Below are 16,965 nucleotides of genomic sequence, written 5' to 3' on the forward strand. Positions count from 1 at the left end.
AGAGAAATTCCAAGAAGTACCATTCCTTATTATCTAATTTACATTATTCAATGGTAATGATACTTAATAAAACTCCCATGCGCATATTAAATCGATCCCCTATTCTTCTCTGTGTAGGCATTGATGGTATTGAGCCAACGAGCGAGCGAAAAGCTGAGCCCCCGAGTGAAGTTTCTGCGATATTACAAAAGTTTCCCCTTACTTGGGCACTTTCACACTTATCCTTCGCACGTCGACCAAACTCGATGAAGGAGTGAAAGCTCCGTGTGACATGCACGAACAACAAGTGTGTTTGATGAAGCGATTGGATGAAGTACTTAGGGGTCCTTCAGCAGGGGTTCCATCTTTGTTGTGGTTATTGTTGTTGTTGTTTGCTTAGCCACAATTCATGAAAATTGTTCTTTAATTACTTCCTGTGGCAAAGTGTGACGACAGCCTGGCCCGAAATGAAGTCGTTTATGAATGCGGTTCATTATCATGCAGCAACAGATGCCAGGAATCGACAAACAGAAGTTAATCAAAAGGGAATCTCCCTTGAGATTCTAAGGGGGTACCTACTCCATTAATAAGAATTCGGGTGGGTAGATGAATCGTATTGGGGAGAGGTAATTAATCAATCGCATCTGTCGCCAATATTTTCTAATCAATAATGCAGATGGGAAAAAAAATGCGGGGCAGGCTCTGGGGAATCAAACAAAAATCGAATACCGCTGAAAGCTTTTAATATTTTAGATGGTTATTTATACGTTCTGCATATAAGCCTGTTATAGCTAACCTGTTTTATATGTATGTTATGTGCTTATGTGTTTGCCTTTTGCACAGCATACTTTTTCGGGCAGCGGGGCAAATTTTCAATTCAAAATTCCGTGTACGCGAAACAAGTATAAAACGCCGAATAAAACGTTGCCTGTTAACACTCGGAAAAAGTTACCAAACAAAAATTGCTACATTCGTTTATAAATAGTTTATGGTGTAACTTTTTTGCCAAAAAAGTATTAATTTTTAGCCGGCGAACATGTCGAATGCGTTTTTTGTGGTAGGGGGGAAAATGGAGGGGAAAATGGTGAAGCAAGATGGTTTTGGGAGTTACCAAAAACCGAGAACGTGAAAAGCACACGAAGCGAGTCACGTATAGCTGAAAAATTATGCTCGCCGCAAAACGCGAGCTTTTTGTTTATGCGGTTCATTGTTTGCCTTTTCCCGGATGGCTAAATGGACTGGAATGGTAGGGGAAAATGTGGGAAATTGGCGAAACAAGGACGATGAGACTTTTCCAAGCCACAAAGAAGGAAAAAACAATCAAAACGTTTCGCGTCAATTATCGTGTCATAAAATCAACATAGCCAAGCCATATTTATCGCCGCTGCCTGTCTCATTCGCTCATCCAATCCGGATGACCAGTGATCGATGGATTTCAACGCAAAACAATAAAATGCACAATTAATCAAAAGCAGTTTGCAATTTTGATTGATGGGCGGTACTTAGTTTCTGTGTTTTACGACCCCTGCGAATCCTTTTGCCTTAATCGCCACAAAGTTCCACACATCAAAAGCGATAGCCATGCAAACAGTTGGGGCTCGAGTTCCATAGGCTTACAGTATATCAAAATATTTTGAAAGAAAATTGTCTTAGTTTATATATAAATTTAGTTCACAACACTTTATATTACAAGCGAGGATTATTATCCAACAATACTATTTATCTGGAAGCAAATATATTTGATTACCAATTATTGAATTTTTGTTTGTATTATATAAAAGTGAATTTTTAGCTTTTACACAGCCAAGGATTTTAATCTTTTAACAGATTATTTCGCAGATTTAATTTTAATAATATTTAATTTTTCATAAACATTCAAAATTGATTTTAAATCGTTTTTGATATTATTTTAGGATCAGATATATTTTTTTGATTTGATTTTATTATACAAAAGAAAAGTTTTTACACAGTAATCGTAGATTATATTAAAATACTATTTAATTTTTCAACATAATTAAAATGTGATTTAATATTGTTTGATATATAATTTAAGGATCAATTGATTTCTCTGGCAATTTTAAATTTTAAAATGTAATTGTTTTTTTTATGTTTAAATTCTTTATGTTTAACAACCAATATTCTACAATATACGGTACAGAAATAAATTACAAACAGCTCGAAAAATAAATAAAAATGTTTTTATTTTGGCCTCGGCTGTGCACAGGCACACAGTGCGTATACGTGATGCGATAGTTTGGTGCCCATGTGGCCGAAATGGAATATTTACTTATCGAATCGACCGTTGCTGGCTCCTCTTGCAGATTTATGCCCCCCATAACGCCCTCGACGTGGAAAACGGTTCGCAGCGCGGATCGATTCTCGCCGGTCTGTCCGCAGAACATCCCCATACCGCCCAACGGACCGGAGGCGCTCCTCGAAGTCCCCCGCGCCCGCCTCGCCCAGCTGCGCCGCCTGTTGCCGCTGCTCAAGAACCAATCGGAAGACTGCTTATACCTAAATATCTATGTGCCCTACGAGACGCGCCGCCAGAGACGTAAGTGCCATTTTCGAAATTTATTGGGTTCTGGGGACGCCAGTGATATGCAATTGTTACTTAAATGCGCCACAAAACTTATGGGATTTTTAACCAATTTTACACAATGTGTGATATGTCATATTCTATTGTATGCAAGGTTTTCTTATCCAATGAATATAAAAATATTGCGCCTTACTAACTTACAATTTTTAAAAACATTATCTTCTGAATGTTACTATAAAGTTATCTCAGAAATGCATAAAATTGTTTAACGAATAATAAATTTAATAAACGAACAATGAAACCAAAAAAATATGCATCAAATATGCTATTAACTTTTAAAAATAATGAGCTCTGTTTAATAATGTCTCATATTTAAAATGTAATTGGATTTGCTTTTGAGCATCATGTTAAAACAAATAATGATTTCGGATTCCGCATCGTTTGAACTTTATGCGCTAAGTTGGCTACTCAAATTAATTATGAAATTAAAGTTGGTTGCAAGGCAACTCTTAAAATTACCTAAAAGCCGCAATAATTATTTTTAATTAGCTTAACAATTAAAAACAACAATGGAAACTCTTTCAATTTATAATATTTATTTTAGTAGGTAATTCTGGGTACATTAAGTGTACCATTTTTGTTTGTTTGCATGCAGACAGTTATATTTCCTAGAATAATCTAATGATTCAAGAGTGTATTTATTAAAGGTATTGAAGCTTTCAATTCCGTAGTGCATTGCAGTGTGCTAAAATATCTCCTGCAAGCGTTGCGGATTTGGCAACTTTGAGGACCTTCATCATCTGCTAGTGAAATGTGAGAAATAAGAACAATAACATAAAATAATAATAATATCCAATACAATATGAAACCTTTATACCTATATATCTGTTAACAGGTAATATCGATGATACTGCTGGCGATTCAAAGACCAAGTTGTCCACTGTGGTCTTCATCCATGGCGAATCGTATGACTGGAACTCAGGGAATCCCTACGATGGCTCCGAGCTAGCTGCCCACGGCAACGTCATCGTCGTGACAATCAACTTTCGTCTAGGGATCTTTGGTTTCCTGAAGACCGGTGGCAAGGAGAGTGCCCAGGGAAATTTTGGACTGATGGATCTGGTTGCGGGCCTCCACTGGCTCAAGGAGAATCTGCCGGCGTTCGGTGGGGATCCCCAGAGCATCACACTCCTGGGCTACGGAACTGGAGCTGTGCTGGCCAACATACTGGTCGTGTCCCCAGTGGCGAGTGGTAGGTCCTAACTCAATTTATCTAAGCCAGTTCCTATATACTACATATTACATTAAATTGATAATTGATTAATATTATATATTTCAAAATTGAGTGGGAACTGAGTATCAGGATCTTTTAATTAAAGCCTTAACAAACAATCATATACCTCTTATCAGATCTTATACAGCGAACAGTTCTGGTGAGTGGCTCCGCCCTGTCACCCTGGGCCATACAGAAAAATCCGCTCTTTGTGAAAAGGCGCGTGGCGGAACAGACTGGCTGTCACGGCGACATGTTGTATGATGACCTGGCCCCCTGCCTCCGCACCAAGAGCGTCGCCGAATTGCTGGCCGTCAAGGTGGATCACCCACGGTATGTCACACATTCCATTAATCCCGAACATGGGCGTGTTTCTCGTTTAACAGCAGATTGATTGAACTGAAGGAGTTTAAGCTTTAAAGTTTAAGCCATATAAATACAGAGTAAAATTCGTTGAAAAGAAGACTGTTGATGAATTACCGATATAAGTTTGATTAACTTACGGAACATGATTACAAAATATTAAAAATAGTAAAAACACGGATATTATAAGTAATCATCGTGTTTAATGCGATAATATCTTTTATTTATAGTCAAAAAAATATAATATGTTCACATTGGGCTTCCATTTTTCGATGGTATTACGATAAATATATATTTTTTAATTGTGGTATACATTTTTAAGATTCCTCGTGGGCTTCGCTCCATTCGTGGATGGTACTGTAATATCGCCCGGCGCCAATCCCTTGGGCAGTACCACATTGCCAATGGGTTCAGCTATTGTTAGGTAATAAAACATAGTCGAAGCTAACAAGAAAGTTTGGTATAATCAAATTTTTCCTGTTTACAGTACTTCAGGAATTGAATATGCAAACTTTCCGAAACGAGACCTCATTTTCTGCCTTACATCTGTGGAGTCCTACTTGGATTTGAGTGCCCAAGACTTGGAATTCGGCTTCAATGAGACGCGACGGGATCGCATCTTGCGCACTTTTGTGCGAAACAACTTTCACTATCATCTGAACGAGATATTTGCCGTTCTGAAGGTGAGGAGTACGCTTTTTCCTTATTCATTATGCGCCTTATTTAATAAAATCCCAAACTTAATTCGAATTCAGAATGAGTACACCGACTGGGAGAAAGCCATACGTAATCCTCTTAGTTCCCGAGACGCCACCCTGCAATTCCTGAGCGATGGCCACACGGCCTCGCCGCTGATTAAGTTGGGCTATATGCACAGTTTGCGAGGGGGCCGCGCCTACTTCCTGCACTTTAAGCACAAAACAATCGAGGAGGAGTACCCGCAGGTAGGTCGATACACCCAGAGACAACTAACTGCATTAGTTATGGCCATAAATGTGAATCCCTCAGAGAACCGGCTCCGTGCGCGGCGAAGATGTGCCTTTCTGGTTGGGTCTGCCCATGTCCCCGCTCTTCCCACACAACTACACGACTCAGGAGCGCCAAATTGGCCGACTAATGCTGCGATATCTGTCCAACTTTGCCAAGACTGGGTAAGGCTATAAAATGGGGGTATACTTTATAAAGGGTATTATAAAAATAGGAAAAAATAAAATCAAAACTGTTTAAGCAAAAGGAAATCTTATAAAATATAAATTAACATTTGATATTTCAATCACTATAAAACATTAAAATCAAAAGCAGACATTTAAATATTATATCAAATTTACCTAAAAGGAGTTTCTAAAGGACCCAAGAAACAAAATCCCTTAAAATATTGGACCAACAAATTCTATAAATGTGGTATTCAAAAATTAGGCAACCCTAAATATTATAGAAAAATTGTATAATATTTAGTCCAATGCTAAAACATTTTTCATAAAAAAAAACTACGTAAAAGATAGTGTAATTTTCATTAAAGGATAAACTGTAAACTTATAGATCTCAACTCAAAAAAATGTTTTTAAGTGTTTACCATCTTTAAGTTACCTTTATTAAATCCCTAGCAATCCAAACCAATCCACGGCAAAGTCAGTGCTCCCCAATCCAAACGAGGTCTTGGAGGCTGAGCTGCATCAGCAGAAAAAGCGTTCCACTGGGCTGACCCATCCGAATCTCAGCGAGGCTCTAAATCTGGCCGTGATCTACAATCAGCGCCGGACTAATGCCATGCACGAGAAGCGATCCTATATCCGGAGAAGACTGCGGAGCAATGATGCAGCCTTCACCCAACTGGGAATCTCCAGTGAACGGGATGTGGGCAGCTACGATGGCGATGAGCTGCCCTTTTGGGATGCCTACGATGTGGTCAACCAGCTGTATGTGGAATTGGGTGAGTAATGTCTTGAACCAAAGCAAATCCTTTGATTTTAAAACGAATGTAACACTTCAGGCAACAAGGCAAACATTCAGAGCCACTATCGTGGTCACAAGCTGTCCATGTGGTTGAACCTCATCCCCCAGCTGCATCGCCACTTTAACATCAACGACCAGTCCATGCGACACCATCAGTTCCAGGACGACATGAACAACAGGGATCTCTATGAGGGTGAGCTAAATATGGATTATTATACATATCTAAAATATGTTGTCTTAAACTATTTTTATTATTTTTTTAGGAGTTGTGCGACCTCAATTGCAGACAAAGCCCGCTGAAGATGATAACATAATCATCATGCAGAGGAGCAGGACAACTCCGCCACCACCACCTGCTCCTCCTGCGAAGAGTCCAAGTACGAATGCCACACAAGCCTTAAATCCCACTGGCACGGGAGCAACCACAACGACAGGTGAGATGATGGAAAAGGTATACAAGATATCACCCATATTTATTTCTCAACCAATCCTTTGCAGAGTGCGGCATCGATGGAGCCATGTCCGTGTCGGAACTGACCACTACCCAAGCTCCGAAGGACAATAGAACCGGTGTAACGCGAGTGGAGACGCAAAAGGACCTGGCCACCGCCTCTACCGGGTTAATTGGTAATCTGGAGCTGCTCCGGCGACTCGGTGGCAAACAGTTCCAGAGCTATACGACAGCACTGATAGCCACAGTGGCAGTGGGTTGTTTCCTGCTGATTCTAAATGTCCTGATCTTCGCGGGCATTTATCATCAGCGCGAGAAGCGTGCGAGGGATGCCAAGACCAAGGAGGAGCTGCAGGAGAGCGACAACAGCAAGAACTCCAGCATGCTAAAGCTGAACGCTTTGATGGGCGGCAGCGGTGGAGGAGCAGGTGGTCCTGGTCCAGGCGACATCGCAGATGCGTACACCTTGAGCGGATCGGTGGTGGACAGCAAGGGCGGAGTGGGCGTGGTGTTCGGGGAGTACAGCTGCTACGATGAGAAGACCAAGCAGTTGAAGGAGGAGAAGCTGCTGGTGGAGCTGCCACCCTCCTCATCGACAGGTCAGACGTCTCTGATGATGGACACCTGGGGCCCGTGCTCCACTAGCACTTTGGATCTGCTTAAGACCAAGCCGGGTGATCCCATCGAAATGGTCACCTACAGTACCCTGCCCACGTTGATGGAGTCCACATCGGCCATGAGCAGCAAGCGGGGATCCTTTGTGGACACCACCATGCAGTTCAACAGTCCCCAGCAATTCGACTATGCAGTCCAGTCCTCGGATCAGATGTCCTTCAAGGCGATAGAGGAGGCTGTCAAGGCGGCGGCCGGGAATGACTCGGAAATCACCCGGGATGATGACATTCCCGAGCCGCCGCCACCTCCACGATCCTTCCTAGCCGCCCAACAGCAACAGCAGCAGCAAACGGGAATCCTCCGGCAGTCAGGCGCAGGCGGAAGTTCCACGACAGGATCGGGGAGCAGCAGCGGCAAGAAACGTGTACATATTCAGGAAATCTCAGTCTAGCAATCATAACCCGTCTAGTAACCAATTGTGACCCTAGTTTAATGTTTTTATCTAGTTATTTCTGCGGTCGAATTTTAAATTCTCCTACTTCTCAGTCTAAATTTCGATTTCTCTGTAATTTAATTTCCTACATTTTTAAACAATAACTTTCCTTTTAAAACTATGAAATTCAGTACCTAATCAAATTCAATAGGTTCGGTCCTTGTTTATTTCCCTATTTCCACTCACTGCCCCAGATTTCTGCCAACAATATTTTAAAAATAGAATTATTTCTTCTGTTCTCTGACCTTAATGCAAAAATCCTTGTAACTGTATGTATTACGTATGTTTGTACATTATGTAAATGTTCCTTGTAGACGTGATTGAGATGATATTGTGTAGGAATAATTTGTCAAGTGTTATCATTGTGTGTATAGTTTATGTTACTTTTTGGTGTACGATTAGAATCTCATATTATTCTATTTGCTTGTTATTTAATAATTAGCGAAATCAAAATAATATAAAACAAGCTTTTAATGATTTGTAAAAGAAAAACAGATATTATAACTATAATACACATATTGTATTTAATGTATTGTAAAATATTGACTCTATTTGTATGAAATACATATGTATTACAAAGTATTCATATTCACATTTTAAAACCCGTCTCCAATTAATCGTTTTTCAATGTTCGAAGAGGAACCCTGCAATGGCAGTGGAGAATAAATCGGGTATGTATTCTAACTTAATTAGGCTAGACTTCTAAAGCAAACAATATTTGGGGCGAATATCGAGTTAGGAAATGTGATACCAAAAGTTATAAGAATTTATATACTTATATTGCAAGTTTTTTGAAAAAATATAATCAACCCCTGCCATTTTGATGTCGTAATTGTACGACATTATGTAATTGTTAATTTGTACTATACAAAAATGTTAAAAACGAAAGATTTTAAAGCTATATTGGCTCGTTTTTTATTTCTATTTTCACTTTTTTCGCTTTGGCGATGTCACCGTTTTCTCCATTCTTTCGTTTTTTCGGAGATTTCTTTTTTGGCGTGAAATCAGGTTCTTTCTTTATTTCTTCTAAAAGGGCATCTAACATTTCGTCGGGGTCCTCTTCCTTAACCTCTTCCACAACCTCTTCAACATCCGAGTCTTCGCTGGCAAACTTTTTGGATTGTTTCTGTATAAAGGATAAATATATTTGAGTAAATAATAAACATGTTTAAAATCAATTAAGGTAAGCGAGTATGTGTCACAGAATAGGTAAGATTGTCAGGTCAGTTTATAAAAAAAGTTTAGAAATTAAATTGATTAAATCTGTCAAGGCCTGACAATGATTCCTGAATCACTTAAGGATCTAGAAGGTTGCGTTAAAGGAGTGACCCACCTTCGGCTCCGTGCCATTCTCATGCAAAATTTCTCCCTCGATGTAGGGCACCACATTGCCGATATCGAAGTTCTTTATCCGGAACTTGATCTCCTGCTCCATGGCGACGTCCTCTTTGTTGGTGAAGCGGATGGCGGTGTTAAAGACTCTGTAGATGATGGCGGCGACCTGGTACTTCGAGATGTGCTGCACCACGCCACTCAGTATGGCGCCCACTTCGGGACGGAAGACGTAGAAGTCCGCGTTGATGATTAGGTGCATGATGGGGTCGTCCGCACGGAGACCGGCTGTGTGGCCCAGCACCTTGATGTTCTTGATGCCCAGTAATATCCCGTCGAGGTTGGCATCGTAGAATCCCACCCTGGTGCGGATGAGGAGCTCGTGGAGCGCGTGCTTGAAGTTGGCCATGCCGTACGGACCCATCGCCAGGTGCATGTCCGTGGTGATGCATCGCACACATGAGCCCGGGCTGCTGGCGTACGTCTCCAGCTCCTTGGCCGAGAACTTTACGTATTTCTGCAGTATCTTGGCCATTACAAGATCTTTAAACTACCTCTTCGAAACGACCACATGAGTTGCATTTGAAGATCTGGCAACACCGCAGGTGCTACTAGAAATGCCGGTTTGGCTTTTTCCCGTCAAATTTCACTGCCTTTTAGATAGTATTTAAAACGGCTATTTCTAGATATCTCGCTTTGTGAACTCTAAAATATGTAGATTAATATTTAATGGTTTAGGAAAGCTTCAAAAAGTTTTTAAATATATATATTTTTTATAACATATTAAGAACAAAAAGATGGCTTAGCTAAGATTAAGCAGCAGTACCCAAATTAGATGATAGATAACATAGGTACATGCATCACATTTTTAATACCTTATCAAAAAAATCTCGAAGTCGACCTGAATTTAAATCTTTCAACAAATTATTAAATTAAAACGCAATATGCAACGTTTAATAAAAAACATAATAATAAACATAATGTATTCCAATACAATAGCTTTTCAATATAATACTGTTTAAATTGGGTTGGCTTAAAAACCAAATTACTATTTTAATTACCAACAAAAATAGGTAAATTAAATATTAAAAATATTTAAAATGAAAAGGAACTACAGGCAGCAACCCTAACATTTTTTGGTATTTCTGTAGGTATATTTTGTATTTATGGTCCTACTAACTGGACCCATGCTTTTATTGTAGTTGAAAAAAACGAAGAAACCCGGAGTTTGACTGAAACTAACGACTAAATAAAGTTAAAACCGACCTAAAAATGGGAGTTCCAGCATTCTTTCGCTGGCTGAGCCGGAAGTACCCGAGCGTTATCATCGAGTGCAACGAGAATAAGCAGGTGGACCCGGACACCGGGCGCAATATTTATGAGGACGCGACAAAGCCGAATCCGAATGGGATAGAGTTCGACAACCTCTACCTGGATATGAACGGCATTATTCATCCGTGTACGCATCCGGAGGACAAGCCGGCGCCGAAGAACGAGGACGAGATGATGGTGGCCATCTTCGACTGCATCGACCGCCTGTTCGGAATCGTGCGTCCACGGAAGCTGCTCTACATGGCCATCGACGGGGTGGCTCCGCGTGCCAAGATGAACCAGCAGCGGTCGCGTCGGTTCCGGGCGGCCAAGGAGACCACCGAGAAGCGACTGGAGATCGAGCGGATACGCGAGGAGCTGCTTAGCCGCGGCTGCAAGCTGCCGCCGGAGAAGGAGAAGGGCGAGCACTTCGACTCCAACTGCATTACGCCGGGCACCCCGTTCATGGACCGGCTGAGCAAGTGCCTGCACTACTACGTCCACGATCGGCTGAATAACAACCCTGCCTGGAAGGGCATCAAGGTGATACTCTCGGACGCCAATGTGCCCGGCGAGGGTGAGCACAAGATCATGGACTATATCCGCAAGCAGCGCGCCCAGCCGGATCATGATCCCAACACGCAGCACGTCCTGTGCGGAGCCGATGCCGATCTCATCATGTTGGGTTTGGCAACCCACGAGCCCAACTTTACTATCATTCGGGAGGAGTTTCTGCCGAATAAGCCGCGTCCTTGCGACATCTGCAACGGGTTTGGCCACGAGATGGACAAGTGCGTAGGCCTGGGAGCCACGGCCCCGACGGGCGCCAACTTCAAGCCCGATGTTCCCATCGGTGCCGAGGTGAAGTTCATCTTTGTGCGGCTGAGCGTGTTGCGAGAGTACTTGAAGCAGACGCTCGAGATGCCGAGCCTCCCCTTTGAGTACAGCTTTGAGCGCGCCCTGGACGATTGGGTCTTTATGTGCTTCTTTGTGGGCAACGACTTTTTGCCCCATCTTCCCAGTCTTGAGATCCGAGAGGGTGCAGTTGATCGGCTCGTGGAGCTGTACAAGAAGTGCGTCTACAAGACGAAGGGCTATCTCACCGACTCGGGGGATGTCAATCTGGACAGGGTGCAATTGATAATGACCGATTTGGGCAATGCCGAGGACCAGATCTTCAAGAGTCGCCAGCGACGCGAGGAACAGTTCAAGGCCAGGGACAAGGCGCGCAAAAGGCAGGAAAGGAATCAGGACCACAGGTCTCTAGATCAGTCGGCGTTCGGGGCCAGCGCCGTGGGACCAAACAGCCAGCAAAAGAGCATTGGCAATTACAAGGAGGAAGCCGCTGCCCTTCGGAACAGAAAGCGGACAAGTGACCAGGCCGATTTGGATGACGAAGATGAGGAGGAGAACAACGACGAGGTGCGGTTGTGGGAGGATGGATTTAAGGACCGCTACTACGAGTCCAAGTTCGATGTGGCACCGGGAAACCAGCAGTTCCGCTACGCCGTAGCTTTGCAGTACGTCCGGGGATTGTGCTGGGTGCTGAAGTACTACTACCAGGGCTGTGCCTCCTGGAACTGGTACTTCCCATACCACTATGCCCCATTCGCATCGGATTTCGTTAACATCCAGGGTTTGTCCACCATTTTCGAAAAGGGCACAAAGCCTTTCAATCCTCTGGAGCAACTGATGGGTGTCTTTCCGGCAGCCAGTAGCTCGCACGTGCCCGAACCTTGGGCACAGCTCATGTCCAACCCGGAGTCGCCGATCATTGACTTCTATCCCGAGGACTTCAAGATCGATCTGAATGGCAAGAAGTTCGCCTGGCAGGGAGTGGCCCTGCTGCCCTTCGTAGATGAGAAGCGGCTCTTCAAGGCTTTGGTTCCCTACTATGATCAACTGACGGGAGAGGAGGTGAAGCGCAACAAGCGGGGCGACAATTACCTGTACATCAGTAACGAGAGTCCGCACTTCAAGAAGGTCAAGAAAATAAGCGATAAATCTGATGAGAGTGTGTGCAAAGCCATCTCCTTTGACGGAATGCGAGGCACATTGGGAAAGACCGAGCTAAACACTGCCATCAGCGGCATTCTGAGGTCACCGATCTCCGGACTCTCGGACATCAATGAAAACACCACTGTGACGACCACCTTCAAGGATCCGGAGTACGATGATGATTACATCTTCGAGGCAAAGCGTTTGGAAAACGCCGTGGATCCGCCACAGGTGCTGCCCAACGAACAGACTGGTCAAAAGCATCGTCCAGTCATCGGTTTCAATAGCCATTTGACCAGGGCCTACGTTCCGGACAGCGGTCATCGCATGGTAAATGCCGGAATTAGAAACGCTCAGGGCGGAGGAGGTTACGGCCAAGGAGGTGGCTACAACCAGGGCGGAGGAAGTCAGGGACAGGGCTATCAGAACAACAGCCGCAACTATAACTACAACTACAATAACAACTACAACCAGCAGCAGCAGCATCAGGGTGGCGGATATCAAGGCAACAATAACTACAATAACCGACAGCAATATGGCCAGAATCAGAGATACAACCAGGATAATTCCAATCAGCAGCGCAACTATAACAACTACAATGGTCCAAGGAATAACAACTACCAGCAACAGGGCGGCAACAGGCAGCAGAACCAGAACCAGAACTATAGGAGATTTTAGGTAGACCATACATACAATTTAATATGTAGCAGATCTTAAAAGTTTAATCCGAGTTCATTTTTTACAAAATACTTTAATAAAAACAAAAAATAGTCGTTAAGGATTTCCAGACAAACTGATGCCAAGGCATTTTTTCAATGAACAACAAGTTTTTCTTCAAAACGATAAATTTAGTAGTAATAGTAGTAGATATCAATTCAAACAGCAATAGCTTTTTTGCATTCTTCACCAAAACAGTTTACATCCAACATCTAGTATCAGTGCCTCAAAGAAAATAAGTCAAATTACAATGTTAAAATGGTATTCCAATGACTGTATGAGAGAAATGAATTCATAAACTGACAGATATGATATTAAAGATATTGTTATTACATATTCAAAGATTGCATTACAAGTAACAAAGATGCAATATAAATTTTAGCAAGCAGAAAATAAACAATTTTCAATTAAATTATCAATTCATTAACTGTTTAGTTGGTATATACTTTTCACATATCACTATCATACCAACGAGTTATTATATTTTGTAGAGCTTTCCAACTAAGAAAATAAAATCATTAGTATGTTTTATACCTTAAAATCCTCAGTGTGCATTTCATAGAAATGTAATGCCTCGAAAGTTTATTACTACATATGCAGCCAAAATTGCCACTTTTGATTACTTAATTTGATATTTTTAATAAAGAATTGTCCGATGCTTTTTCAAAATTTTTCTCAAATCTCTTTTTTAGTTTCTCTATAAACCCAAGTTATCAATAGAAGAAAAAAACGTAATTATGGAATAGCATTCGCTATATTTAACGAATGGAATGTTATTATATCGATTTCCATGTAACATAATAAATATTTTAATTTCGAAAACAATACTCATTACAGCTAAGTGGTATTCTTAAAATTTAAGGGGGGCCTTTTTCTTAAAACGATCGTGCTTTCTCTACGAAGAAAAGTTCACTGAGCTTGAAAAATATATATATTATATTACGAATGCTTCTTAATCCACAAGCTTGAAACACAAGTGGTAAATGAGGTTGAAGGTAAGGATCTAGTGAAGCGGAAACTACAAAATATATATCGATTATATGAATATACGCTTAAGAGGTAACACAATGTGAGCTTAGTTCACGTTCGATTCGGAAGAGTTTGGCTATCGGTTCGCTATGAGGTGCGAGGTTATCAGATATTGGTGATAATGTTCTTGTTGCGATCGGATATGCCATCGAACTTGCCATGGCTGGAGAACGGCGTGCGCATGCGTCGCGTGAAGGAACGAAGGCATCGCTGCCCATCCAGACTATCCGGATTGTTGGTCACCGCCAGGAGGTTGACTAAGAAAATAAGACAAAAAAAATATATTAGAATATTCAAAAACTTCAATTCTTATTAAAAGTGTCATCTTACCCCTTTGCTCGAGAAGTTTAATTTGTTTTTTGGCCTCTCTCAGCTTGTTCATTAGAATCTCGTTCTTGCGCTTCTCGACGGTCAGCTCCAGACCGAGCTGCAGCTTGCTCTTGGAGTCGACGGCACTCAGAATTCTGCAAAGTGAGTAAGTTAATTAGGCTAATCATATACTTAATCATACTTAATAGGATCAAAAAAATATAAGATAAGAAGCTGCCCCTTATTATAAATTAAAATGTAATCAACTTACGGATGGTTGAATATGGACTGCGATGTGGGCCTCTTATCGGGATTTGGATGCATCATCTGGGCTATCAGTTCGTTGAAGTCTCTGCTGAGACTTGGCAGGACCGGCACCATGCCATTTCTCAGATTGTGCCACTCGGGTCCATTCTTAGGAAGCGGACCACCGCCCGCCACCTCGAAGAGCGTGATGCCCAGCGAAAAGATGTCGGCCTTGAAGAGATTCGAGTAGTCCTCCTGAAGGACCTCCTTGGACAGATAGCGGCAGTCGCCCTCCTCGACATGGGGCTCTTTAACGGAAGTCACATGGCCCAGGTCGCCGATTTTGTACGTTACCAGGTTCTCCGAATGGCGCAGTTCCTCGTAGACGCTGTCCATGCCATCGTCGTCTTTGGTCTGCTGCGGCTGCTCCTCGACCAGCTTGTGTGCATTCGGGTTCATGGTGGAGAATATGTTCTCCGGCTTTAGATCCATGTGCACCAGGTCATTGGAATGGATGTAACGCAGGCCCTCGATCACATGCATGAGAACAATCTTCAGATCGGCTTCGCCCAAGAAATGATCCTGGATCCGCGCATGCAAACTGCCACCGTCGCAGAACTCGTTCTGTATCAGCATATGATCGTCCTCCGCCCAGGCGGAATAGTATCTAACCACGTTATCGTGCTTGCCCAGAACAGCATGGGCCCACACCTCGTTCAGGGCTCTCTTTCTGCAAGGGATTTAATGATTAGTTTAAGCTCAATCTAAGCAACTGCTAAATACTTACTCAAAAGAGCTGCCTGCCACCGGCTTCTTACTCTTCTTGATCGCATAGATGCAGCCATCCAGTCGATTGACGCACTGGAACACCACACCGAACTCGCCCACGCCGATCACACTGACCTGCATGAACTCCCGCTTGAAGCGACTGATGTTCGTGTCGTGCAGGGCCAGCCGCTTGGGAGCCTGCTGGTGGATCTCGCGCAGTGAGTCGCCCGCCTCCTCTGCCGCATCATCGTCGCAGGCATCGCTGAGCAAATACTTTTGCATAGCATTCACATTCAGGTTGAGGTTTTCGCGTCCAAATTGCGTGCGACAACGCTTCTTATTGTGAGCCAGGAGACCTAAAAAAATAAGTGATTATGATTCTAATAAGATTAAGAATTCAAAACGTTTAGAGCTAGGTGTCTAATAACATGGTAGATATGTTATTAACATAAAATACAATAAGTTCTTTATTTTAAAGGACCATATGACTTGATATCGCTGTAAAGTGAATGATTTCTGTGCAATAATGAGTGATTGAGTAATAAGATAAATTTTCATGAAACGGAGGGACCACAAACAGCCAAATAAAAGTATTATAATGGAGTTTTGTGGTGTGGAGGATTCATTATAGACTATGGAGGAGAATTAATATCTTGATATAAGCATTTTACACAGAAACAACGTTATCTCTAGAGATTACAATGACGGACAAATAGGTCTGGGAACTTAAACTCACTGTCTGGTGTGAAGGGATTCACATTTGCCGTGTCCTGGGTGGGCAGTTTGCGGTTGTGCAGGGGCAGGGATCGCGGACGCTCGCGGAAGAGCTCCTCGCTGCGCCGGGTGGCGTTTACTGCCGCTGCTGCCGCCGACAGATGATTGCTACACTGCGTCGTCGACTTCTGCAGGATGGTCTTTGGGGTGGCCGGGGTGCTGAAGAGGCGCAGGGCTCGCACCTTCTGGCACGGAGGCGACATGGACACATCCCCGGCGCCGGCATCGTCCTTGCTGCCCAGATGATGCTCCTCGCCGGAGGATAGCTTCTGCCGCTGATGCTGGTGGAGGGGATGATGCGGACTCGCTCCTTCGGGCGGGTCCTTGTCAAAGTCGTCGTCGGCGAAGCGAAGCTTGCGCGGATTGAAGAGCTGCGGCGACGGTGATCGCGATCGCAGCTCGACGCTCGAATCGAGCGAAGTGACGCTCATCTCATGCTCCGACTGGCGGAATGCCATTGTAGGTGTCCGGTTGCCCGCGGTGCAAGGCGATTTACTTTTTCGGATATTTCACAACTATTTGTAACGAACCGGAGGGCAGAAAATAGAAAGCGTTGGGTAAAAAAAGGCAAAACAAAACACAAAACAATATTGAACTGAAGGAATGCGAAGAAGAATAGTGTGGCGTATCCGAAGCGCCAGAATATACCAAACTGAAATTTAAAAAAATACTAAAAAAAATGGCCATGCGGAGTTGCCGGATCGAACCAGTTTTGGTGTTTGGGGCAATCGTTTGAACTGCGTAAAAAAATAAAAATGTCTTTGTTCGAAATTTAAACGCCTCTCTGAGCTTATGGTTGCTCTATTTAATAGAGT

General features: G+C 42.9%; 4 protein-coding genes across 5 annotated transcripts in view; 2 read left to right on the forward strand and 2 right to left on the reverse strand.

The window, feature by feature from the left end:
- The window catches only part of LOC119547317 (neuroligin-4, X-linked), a 32,090-nt gene extending 23,898 nt beyond the window's left edge, over window positions 1-8,192 (forward strand). For both annotated transcript variants that reach the window (XM_037854115.1, XM_037854116.1), the window contains exons 3-13: window positions 2,301-2,533; window positions 3,414-3,770; window positions 3,929-4,124; window positions 4,477-4,578; window positions 4,642-4,837; window positions 4,910-5,098; window positions 5,163-5,305; window positions 5,759-6,084; window positions 6,145-6,300; window positions 6,371-6,541; window positions 6,606-8,192. In XM_037854115.1, the coding sequence (XP_037710043.1) occupies window positions 2,301-2,533; window positions 3,414-3,770; window positions 3,929-4,124; window positions 4,477-4,578; window positions 4,642-4,837; window positions 4,910-5,098; window positions 5,163-5,305; window positions 5,759-6,084; window positions 6,145-6,300; window positions 6,371-6,541; window positions 6,606-7,624 (3,088 nt within the window). In that variant the 3' untranslated portion in view covers window positions 7,625-8,192. The remainder of the gene's footprint in view (window positions 1-2,300; window positions 2,534-3,413; window positions 3,771-3,928; window positions 4,125-4,476; window positions 4,579-4,641; window positions 4,838-4,909; window positions 5,099-5,162; window positions 5,306-5,758; window positions 6,085-6,144; window positions 6,301-6,370; window positions 6,542-6,605) is intronic.
- LOC119547318 (DNA-directed RNA polymerase I subunit RPA43) lies at window positions 8,120-9,588 on the reverse strand. Its single transcript, XM_037854117.1, has 2 exons — window positions 9,000-9,588; window positions 8,120-8,792 (listed from the first exon to the last, which is right to left on the reverse strand). The coding sequence occupies exons 1-2, from the start codon at window positions 9,531-9,533 to the stop codon at window positions 8,565-8,567; spliced, it is 762 nt and encodes a 253-aa protein (XP_037710045.1). The 5' UTR covers window positions 9,534-9,588; the 3' UTR covers window positions 8,120-8,564.
- Window positions 9,589-10,167: 579 nt separating this feature from the next.
- LOC119546445 (5'-3' exoribonuclease 2 homolog) lies at window positions 10,168-13,100 on the forward strand. The gene has a single exon (XM_037852719.1). The coding sequence runs from the start codon at window positions 10,271-10,273 to the stop codon at window positions 12,983-12,985; it is 2,715 nt and encodes a 904-aa protein (XP_037708647.1). The 5' UTR covers window positions 10,168-10,270; the 3' UTR covers window positions 12,986-13,100.
- A 659-nt stretch (window positions 13,101-13,759) lies between these two features.
- Window positions 13,760-16,779, reverse strand: LOC119546446 (wee1-like protein kinase). Its single transcript, XM_037852720.1, has 5 exons — window positions 16,113-16,779; window positions 15,396-15,732; window positions 14,634-15,338; window positions 14,384-14,517; window positions 13,760-14,310 (listed from the first exon to the last, which is right to left on the reverse strand). Exons 1-5 carry the CDS (start codon window positions 16,606-16,608, stop codon window positions 14,159-14,161), a joined length of 1,824 nt encoding a protein of 607 aa, XP_037708648.1. The 5' UTR covers window positions 16,609-16,779; the 3' UTR covers window positions 13,760-14,158.
- Window positions 16,780-16,965: the final 186 nt, after the last annotated feature.

This window comes from Drosophila subpulchrella, chromosome 2L (assembly GCF_014743375.2).
Source record: "Drosophila subpulchrella strain 33 F10 #4 breed RU33 chromosome 2L, RU_Dsub_v1.1 Primary Assembly, whole genome shotgun sequence".
Classification (NCBI taxonomy): Eukaryota; Metazoa; Arthropoda; class Insecta; order Diptera; family Drosophilidae; genus Drosophila; species Drosophila subpulchrella.

Excerpts from the sequence above, each read along its gene's own strand:
- LOC119547318 (XM_037854117.1), bottom strand. The coding sequence starts at position 9,533 with ATGGCCAAGATACTGCAGAAATACGTAAAGTTCTCGGCCAAGGAGCTG. Across the intron at positions 8,793-8,999 it reads AGAATGGCACGGAGCCGAAG|AAACAATCCAAAAAGTTTGC; the intron begins GTGGGTCACTCC and ends TCCTTTATACAG.
- LOC119546445 (XM_037852719.1), top strand. The coding sequence starts at position 10,271 with ATGGGAGTTCCAGCATTCTTTCGCTGGCTGAGCCGGAAGTACCCGAGC.
- LOC119546446 (XM_037852720.1), bottom strand. The coding sequence starts at position 16,608 with ATGGCATTCCGCCAGTCGGAGCATGAGATGAGCGTCACTTCGCTCGAT. Across the intron at positions 15,339-15,395 it reads GTGGCAGGCAGCTCTTTTGA|AAAGAGAGCCCTGAACGAGG; the intron begins GTAAGTATTTAG and ends AATCCCTTGCAG. Across the intron at positions 14,311-14,383 it reads TAAACTTCTCGAGCAAAGGG|TCAACCTCCTGGCGGTGACC; the intron begins GTAAGATGACAC and ends TTATTTTCTTAG.